General features: G+C 52.2%; 1 protein-coding gene across 2 annotated transcripts; it reads left to right on the top strand.

Annotated features, from left to right (window-relative positions):
- Positions 1–758: 758 nt before the first annotated feature.
- On the top strand, positions 759–8,629 carry VGLL2 (vestigial like family member 2). Of its 2 annotated transcripts, none has more exons than XM_054722135.1 (4): positions 759–1,032; positions 3,333–3,639; positions 5,622–6,170; positions 7,430–8,629. In XM_054722135.1, exons 1-4 carry the CDS (start codon positions 952–954, stop codon positions 7,468–7,470), a joined length of 978 nt encoding a protein of 325 aa, XP_054578110.1. In that variant the 5' UTR covers positions 759–951; the 3' UTR covers positions 7,471–8,629. The 2 variants fall into 2 exon arrangements, with proteins under 2 accessions (XP_054578110.1, XP_054578109.1); XM_054722134.1 differs by having other exon boundaries at positions 7,286–7,496.
- The last annotated feature ends 883 nt before the right edge of the window (positions 8,630–9,512 follow it).

Genomic DNA, 9,512 nt, shown 5'->3' with positions numbered 1-9,512 from the left:
CGGGGCGTGAGCCGCGCGAACCTAGCGGGTTCGGGTGGAGCTCATCCAAGAGAAAGGGGCGGGATCGGACTCCCGAGGGGTAGGAGGGGCCCGGCCCCCGGAGCGGAGTCGAGTTGTGGGAGCTGGCGGCGGGTGGCTCAGGTGCGCGCCGGTGGGGCAGGACAGGGTTCAGGCTCCAGTCACTGCCATTCCCCGCTGAGCGCGCTCCTCCGCGCCCGGGAGAAGGGCCCGGACCCCTCAGACACCCAGCCTGCGGGGCCCGGGATCTCCTAGGGAATTCCTAGGGGGAGCGGCTAGCACAGCACCCCGAGCCCGGAGCAACGCCTGCGCCCCGCCGCGCGCCCCCCGGCGCGCACACACTCCCCTGGCCCCGAGTGGGGCCGGCGCTCTCCCCACCACGCATCCACTTTCTCTCCCTTTTCAAATGTAAGAACCCTCCTTCCCGCCTCCCCACTTCCTCTGTCCCCCGGGCTCTCCCGCTTTAGCCGGGCTGGAATCCCTGCACCTCCAGGCACCAAGCCTCCGGGCTCCAGACCCAGGCTGCGCAGTTCGCCGCACCCTTGGCCCCAGGGGAGCCCGGGGAAACACCCCCGCATCTCCTCGGGTCCTCGTCCTTCCCTCTCCATTGGCCCCCCGGTCCCCGCCCTCCATCCTCCCCTCCCCTCCGTGGCCTCCGAGTGGCGTCAGCACGCCCGCTTGACGGCGTGGGTTTAAATGCCCACTAGCCGGAGCCCCGGCGCTTCTGTCCCGGAGCGAGCGCGGCGGCGGCTGGAATTGCAGGGGCGGGAGCGGAGCGTGCGAGCGGGATCCCGAGCCGCGGAGCGCACGGCCCCTCGCTCCTCCGCCCATGACCCCGGAGCTGGGGTCCCAGGGCCGCCCAGGCAGCATCCCTGCGCTCCGCCGACCCCGCGTGGATGGTAAAACTCTAAGCCGGCTCCGCCGCGGAGAGCCATGAGCTGTCTGGATGTTATGTACCAAGTCTACGGTCCTCACCAGCCTTACTTCGCCACCGCCTACACCCCCTACCACCAGGTACGTGCCTGCTACGGCGCCGGGACCTCGGGGACGCCCGGGATTCTGCAAACGCCGAGGGCTGAACCCCGAGGTCCAGGGCGCCTCCGCTCGGGTCCGGGCGTGCGACCAGCGGCAGGCGCCGCCCGGATGCCGGGATCGCCCGCGCTGCTACCCGGTAGATTGCGCTAACCCCTTTCGTTTGCCGTCTCGGAAGGCAACTAAGCCCCGCTAATGCGTGTCCCGGGTTTGCCGGGAATCAGCAGAGGAGGATGGCGCCTGCTGGATTGTTTTCGGGGCGTCTGTTGGGCTCCAGATTCGTCTGAGCCCAGCGCGGGTGCAGGGAGATGGGAGCAAAGCTTGCCCGCGGAAAACCGAACTTTGTTCCCGACAAAAGCAAAAGCCTGTTTCTGTCTTTCTGTTGGAGATGCAAAGACCCTCGTTCTCATCCCTGCAAACTTATAGAAGGCATGGTTTTTTCCCGTTTCAATTCTCAGACAATCAAGCCAATTAATTTCAGAACCAGAGAATTCGTTACAGAGAGCACCACAGCAAAAGCATTGGTCTTATCATCTTTGCTTTGCAAAGTTTTGGGGGATATTACTGGGGTACAATTGACTTGGGCAGAGGCAAGCTTCATAGATAATACTTTACCTTTCCGGAGATGGAGTCGCTGAATTGGGCTGCCCTGCCATCAACAAACCCACTTTTAGTGAGACCACTTAACCCCGGTTCTGCAAACTCACGTTTCCTTTAGTTACTCCTGTTTGTCTGTTCTCAGGGCTGTGTCTGGTGAACAGTCCCCTCTGTTTCCCCAGCTGAAGAAGGGAAAACTGAGGACAGTAGTCCAGGAAAAGGCCAACATCACATCCTGGGGCTCGTGGGAGGCCTGACCAGGTTGGAAAGTGAGGGCCTAGACTCCGGCTTTGGGGGAATTGAAATACACCCCAGTGTGGGACAGAGTCCACGCTTTCCCCAATTCTGCTTGCAAATTCAATATCTATCCGGCTTTTGCTTTTTCCCTCCTCCTCCTCTTCTCACAGCCCAGCCAGGAGGTTGTTTAGTCTCCATGTTAATGTTAGGACTCATCAGAGCCCCTCATTGTGAGCCAAGCGGGAATGTGGTGGAAGTAGTGATATTGCTAAATGGCTCTTTTGACTTCAGCGTCTGAACCCAGCTCCTTCCCAGGCTGGAACTATGGCAAAGAGGAGATGGTGGGGTGGTTTTCTGTCTGTCTGTTCCTTTCTCCTCCCTGGCCCTGGACCAATCTATTGCATGGAGATCCCTGTTCATTTTTGCATGGCCTGGCCATCTCTGCCTGCAGAATGCTTTCACGTTACATCCAGTCCATTGCTCATTTCTAAGAAAATGTGTATAGCAGTTGCACTTCATCTTTTAAAATCACTATCAGATAGTCACTACGGACAGAGCCTCCCGGCCAAGGTTTTCCGCGGCTCCCTTTTATTACTCGTTTCCTCAGTGTGCCCAGAGATGGCGAGGCTGGAAATTCTCCTAACCCACTGGTTTTTCTTTACTACCAAAGGAAGATCTCTTTAAAAACTGAGACAGACTCTTAAATGGAAAGTATATGGGCCACCAAACAAATACCCACTCGCGCGTATGACAACGGCCCGTGTCAGGATGTCATTCACCCGTCCACCCACGTGATTCTTTCCTAAGTGGAACTATGTCAAACCTTCCATTCCGCGGCGGGGCTTCCTCTGCAGCCTGGGTGTGTGGAGGGGGTTGTCATGTTCCGTCATGAGGATGCTTCATCCCGCCTCTTGTGTCTCTGCCCTGGATGCCCAGGCAGGGAGCAATTGGGCCCTCACTGGACCGGGTGCCCTTTATGCATGGAGGCTGGTTTTGAAAAACGCACACAGGGGCAAGCAAAAGTAGGTTTACAGTCGCGAGTACGGGAAACACAGAGCTTGTTCTTGCATTATTATTTAATGATTGTTGTATTATTTATTTGTATTATGTAAGCCTGCTTTTGCCCACCCCTGTATTCCCGCCTCGAGCCTGGCTCTGTGGTCAAACTCGGCTCATCACCTGGTTACTCAGGCGTCTTCCACAACCTTCACCCTGAGTTCTGCCTGCGGCCTGGCAGCAAAGCCGGGAGACAGAAAGACCAGGGAGGGCAACCTGCTTCTCGGGGCAGGTTGTGCAGCCCGCATCCATGAGCACCGCGCTGAGGCACCAATGCCAGTCCCCCCTGGAAACCTTAGTTAGGGATGCGAGGAGGACGAGGACATGTCGTCTGAACCCAACCTGCCATCTCTTTTGAAACTGACTCCTCTATTCTTTCTCTCTTTGAGCAGAAACTAGCTTATTACTCCAAAATGCAGGAAGCCCAAGAGTGCAACGCCAGCCCGAGTAACAGCAGCGGCAGCTCCTCGTTTTCCAGCCAAACGCCCGCCAGCATAAAGGAGGAGGAAGGCAGCCCGGAGAAAGAGCGCCCACCAGAGGCCGAGTACATCAACTCCCGCTGCGTCCTCTTCACCTACTTCCAGGGGGACATCAGCTCCGTGGTGGACGAGCACTTCAGCAGGGCCCTGAGCCAGCCCAGCAGCTACTCCCCGAGCTGTACCAGCAGCAAAGCACCGAGGAGCTCCGGGCCCTGGCGGGGTGAGTATGGCAGGGCCTGGAGAGAGCCCTCTCAGCCTGGGGTCCGTCCCCCTAGAGGGGCTCCAGGAGATGCAGCTGAGAGATTACGAGGTGTCAGAGGAGCAGGGAGGAGGGGCATTTGGAGATGGGTGAGGAAAGCGAAGGAGGAATAGGCGCAGGCATAAGATCTCTCCTCCGGGAGGCAGAGAAGAGCAGAGCATTGACCTAGAAAAAGCACCGGCCTTGGATTTGGGAGGCCTGCGCCGGCGCGTTGGTTCCACCGGCTTCCTAGCAATATGACCTTGGGCAAGTCTCTTAACCTCTTTGAGGTCACTCTCTTTACTGGTCTCTAAAATTAGAATAATACTTGCCCTCCTAACTATCCCTGGAGATGGTCCTAAGACAAACAGAAAATGTATGTAAATGCCCCGTGGAAACGGGAGGTTTTCAGGGCCCTTACCCAGTTTCTGAAAATTGGCCCAGAATAAAAAGTCTTAGGCCCCACTGCCAGCAAAATGTGCTGAAGAATGTCTCCTAAGACCTACCTGTGCCTTTTTCTCAGGTTTCAATTACTTGGGAATTCTTGAAGCAGAAAGCATCTTTCAATAAGCAAATAAAGTAGCAAGGAAATGAGTATGTAGGTCCAGCCAAAACATCTCTTTATTGTTCTACCCTTCCCAGAAAGCACTGCTTTATCTAGTCTGGGACAATGCTTTCTTGGACAAGTCAACTACATTTCCCCTCTATTCTGAAATCTCAACCTCCCTTATTACCCAGACAAGGGTACAGTTAACTATTCGGTAAGCTTTCTCACCAAGCTTAGTTTTTAACATGTACCAAACTGAGAAATCAGGACTTTGTTGTAAAAAGGAAAACAAATATTACATTTTGGGGGAAATGACAACTCTTACCCTCCTTTTTTTTTCCTCCCCTTGAGTCTGAAAGTTTGTAAAAGCCTTGCCTAGACAAGCTCCAAAAATATTCGTTTTGAATACAGAACATTCTTTTTATTATTCAGGTGCCTAAATATCTTTAAGAGGAAGACTGTTCATTACTTGGAATGTATTTTAAATTCTCTAGAATGTGTACAGATGCGTTCCCCAGAGGTGCTCATTAAAGGCCTCTTGGGTTCAATGTCTCTTTCCCTCCCTCCTAACCGTAGGCAACACATTTGATCTAAATGCTGTTCTCTTAAAATGCTCCCAGACTCTAGGGATCAACAGTGATGCTGACAGTAACCATAATAACAATACTAATAATAAATTATAAGAGTGGCATCCACCCTTTGATGCACAAAGTTTGTTCATTAAAACTTAAAAGACCTTTCCCTTCGCGTCCCTTTGTGCAACTAAGACAGCTGCCCTTTTAGTGTGTCTAGTTTACTGTTCTGCTCGAGTTCTTGGGAAAAAAAATATCTGAAAGAAGGTTTCTAGAAAGGAGGCTAATAATAGCAAGACTTCGAAATATGTCTATGGACTTCTAGTCTATCAGAGACGCATTTTCAAGAACAAGGGAGGCTGAAACGCGAGAGGGGCAGTGAGATGGCTAGGCGGCCGACCAAGAGCGGGAAGACGAATCTCCAGCTTGAGAGGCAGCGGATTGGAATAGGGAAGCCGCGTCTGCCCCGAGGCCGGGGAGGCGGCTCTGGAGGAGTTAGGGGAAACCGCCTGCGCCCCGAAACTGGGGGCTTGGGGAGGAGGTCTCTCCTCTCTTTCGCTCCCCGCCATCCCCCCGGGTCTGCAAAACTGAGGGAGCGGACCTGCACCCCATAGGGTTTCCCCGTTTTTCGGAGCCCGTACCTTGAATTCACAGGCTACAGCCCCCTTTGGAAGGCGCCGCCCCAAAGGCTAGGCTGCGACCCGCCCCCAGCCGCCGCTTTCCGGCCACTGGCGGGCCCTGCGCCCTCAGCTCTCCCCGAGGCCTTCGGGGGCCCGCGATCGCGTTTCCCGGAGTTGACGAGCTCTTTTTCACCCCTCCCTCCCCTCCGGCTCGCCGGCCCGCAGACGGCTCCTACCCGATGAGCCAGCGCAGCTTCCCCGCCTCCTTCTGGAACAGCGCGTACCAGGCGCCGGTGCCCGCGCCGCTGAGCAGCCCGCTGGCCGCCGCGCACTCGGAGCTGCCCTTCGCCGCCGCCGACCCCTACTCGCCAGCCGCCCTGCACAGCCACCTGCACCAGGGCGCCGCGGAGCCCTGGCACCACGCGCACCCGCACCACGCGCACCCGCACCCGCACCCGCACCAGGCGCACCCGCACCACCCCTACGCGCTGGGCGGCGCCCTGGGCGCGCAGGCCACCGCCTACCCGCGGCCCGCCGCGGTGCACGAGGTCTACGCGCCGCACTTCGACCCGCGCTACGGGCCGCTGCTGATGCCCGCAGCCTCCGGGCGCCCCGCCCGCCTCGCGCTCGCCCCGGCACCCACGCCTGGCAGCCCCCCCTGCGAGCTCTCGGCCAAGGGCGAGCCGACCGGCGCCTCGTGGGCCGCGCCCGGGGGACCCTTCGCTAGCCCCGCAGGAGACGTGGCCCAGGGTCTGGGCCTCAGCGTGGACTCAGGTAAGCCGGGGAGCGAGCTTGGCTCACCCAGGCCCCTCCTGCCCTGTGCCCCACCCTGGGCTGAGCGCGGGACCCCCTATAGTTCTCCTTGGAGACCTCAGTGACACTGTGGTCTGCAGGTCTGCATGGAGGGGCTGTGTTTCGGGAGACAGGTGGCCCTGGGTCCTCAGTGGGGGCAGAATGGGAAAGAAGGACCCTGCCCTACCCACCTAGCTGGTAGATGTTACAGAGGATTTTTTTAAAAAATACAATTTGTTGGAAAGGTTCTAGTTCCACGCTGTTCAGTTCTGTAGCCGCTAGCCACGTGTATGTTGAGCACTTAAAAAATGTGGCCAGGCGGAACTGGGATGTGCTTGAAGTCTATAATACACAATGGATTTCAAAACTTTGTACAAAAAAAAAAAAAAGAAAGAAAAGAAAAGAAAAGAAAGTAAAATTTATCTCACTAATATTTTTATATTGAGTGCATGTTGAGTTATTTTCATCACATTGCATATTGACTATATTAGGTTAAGTAAAATATATCACTAAGACGAAGTCTCACCTGTTTCTTTATACTTTTTTTTTCAATGTGGCCGTTAGAAAATTTAGAATTATGCCTGTGGTCCCCATGTGTTGTATTGGACAGTGCTGATGTAGAGCACCTGCGAAGGGTGCAGTTTAAAATCCTCTGCAGCTTGGGGGCGCAGGGGGGCAGGGGGAGTGACAGTTATAAGGAAAGAAATGTATGATTAATATCAACTTAATTGCCAAATTAAGCAAATCTCTTAAAAACATAAAACTTAACAAGAGTGACAATGTTTCCGGCTTGAAGAGTTGAATTTGAAAGGTAAAAAAACAAAAAACAAAAAAAAAAAAAAAACAGTTATAAATACAATCACTGGCTTGTAGTTTTGCCCACTCCCCCTTCCCTCAGGTGAAGATTTGGCATCTCTGTTGGCTTTTGCTTTTACTTTCATTCATGCCCTTTAGATAAATTCTGTGACTTCCACAGTAAAACAGTGGTGTTTGTCTTTCTCTTTCTCTTTCCTTAACTCTCTTGTGCCTCCCCTCCCCCCCCCCCCCCCTCTTTCTCTTCTCCCTCTGTCTCTCTTTTATTTTCTCTCTGCTTTCAGGTTTGCAGCCTCAGGACAAAAGCAAGGATCTGTACTGGTTTTAGACAGCCCACCTTCTTCCCCATAGGTCTCTGCCTAGCGCGCTCGGTGACACTCAGAGCTGAATGGAGTGGGTTTGTAACGGCTTCTGATCTTGGTTTGCAGCTCGTCGCTATTCCCTCTGTGGTGCATCCCTCCTGAGCTGACCTGCTGACCCAGGGCTCCCCCTTCCCTTTCCCTTCTGACCAGCCAGAAGGCTCAGCATCTGTGCCTCTCACTCCAAGGATGAGGACACGGGGAAAGGCAGAGACTTGGAACTTCTCTCCCTGTGTCGGGAAAACCAAATCACACGCCTCAGAAATTTCGTCTAAAAAGAATTCCTTCTGCCAAAAGAGCAGATCCAAAGACTCTGAATTATGTTTAATGACTTTGGGCAAATCCCCGGAAATGTCTGCGGTGAGATCACTTAGGTGATATGATAGCGTACGTTTTCTTGGAAGAAGGGAAAGACAAAAGGACTTTTTGGTGTGAATATTTTCTATGCTGATGTGAATTATTTCATTACGTAGTGTGAGCATAGCACTACTGATGTCAATATCCTCAGATTTAAAATGTATTTGTATTTGCATTGAAGACTGTGGTAGAGAAGTAAAAAGAAGCCCATCATTCTTCCTCACCTCGGAAGCCTCCAGCTCCCTTCCTTCCCACTCCCCCCTACAACCCTGACTCCAGGCACAAAGACACACTTTTTTTCCTTTGGATTGTGAACATGGAAGCCTCAGCCTGCATATGAGTGGCAAGTGGATCATCTGGAGCCACCTGCCCAAGTCTTATTGAAATGCAGCTGTTGTAGGACAACTGTTTAAAACTCCAGAAATACATCGACCAAGGTGGCACTTCCCAGTGTTTGGCACAACAATTGCAATTGCACTGGATATATTTTATATGTGTGTGTGTGTGTATATCATATTTTTTACAAGGAACATTTTACGATGAAAGAAGAGACCCTTCTCTGCCTTCTCTCCCACAAATTCTGTCCCTCGCTTTCCTCCCCTGGATGAAAAAAAAAAAATAAAAGCATCAAGAGACCCCAATTGTCTCCATGAAGAAGTAGGACTCACCACAAGGGGAATGAATGTTCCATGGAGTCTCCAATACCTCGAATATTTTTCTCAGTCTCTATGGTCATGACTTGGTCACTTCAGTGTTGGGACAGGGGAAGGGGTCTGTGCATTGGGCAAAGCTGAAGGTGATGAGGAAGAAGAAACAAACATTAAAGGTGTCTGTTTACTACAAGGTCCCTGTGTTGTTTCATAAAAAGAAAATAAATCGTCTTATGTTTCTCTAGTAGAATAAAATATAGTAGTATGATCTGATGTCAGAAAGTAAAATTACTTTATCATATATATATATATATATATATATATATATATATGTTACTTTTTTTCCCCAAAGTGTTTGCTGTTCTGTGAAACCTGATAATAACCCCTCTACTCATCAAGCCTAGAGATGAAACGTTATGTATCATCCTTCTCTTTTCACAAGTGAGAAAATCAATTGTGGCCATAGCAGCCCAGGGCTTACCTCTTAGCATTCATGAAATCAGAAACAGAGATGGTACTGAAAGCACCACCGTACATCATTCAGTCAGATACACATTTATTATTTTAATATATGTATAATATATATATATATGTATGTATATGTGTGTGTGTGTGTGTGTGTGTGTATATATATATATATATATATATATATATATATATATATATATATATATACACTAGAGGCCTGATGCATGAAAATTTGTGCAAGAGTAGGCCTTCCTTCCCCCGGCTGCCAGCACCCCTCCGGTACCCAGGACCCGGGCTTCCCTCTTCCGGCCGTCACTGGCAGGCACCTGGGACCTGAGATGTTTCCCTCCTCTGACCGCCCGCAGGTGTGTAGGACCCAGGCTGGCTTACCTCTGGCCCTGGCTTCATCAGGAAGGACATCTGGAATGACATCCAGAAGACATCTGGTTAATTAGCATATTACCCTTTTATTATTATAGATTATTGATTTTTTGGAGAGAGAGGACGGGAGAGAGATAGAGAGGTAGAAATATCAATGATGAGAAAGAATCATTGTTCAGCTGCCTCCTGCATGCCCTCTGGGGGGGATCGAGCCTGCAACCAGGCATGTGCCCTGACTGGGAATCGAACCAAACCGGTGGCCCCCTGGTTCCTGGCTTGATGCTAAACTGCTGAAC

The sequence above is a fragment of the Eptesicus fuscus genome, chromosome 10 (genome assembly GCF_027574615.1).
Source record: "Eptesicus fuscus isolate TK198812 chromosome 10, DD_ASM_mEF_20220401, whole genome shotgun sequence".
NCBI lineage: Eukaryota > Metazoa > Chordata > Mammalia > Chiroptera > Vespertilionidae > Eptesicus > Eptesicus fuscus.
Note: the sequence above shows the minus strand (reverse complement) of the source record. Positions and strands in the feature narration are given on the sequence as shown.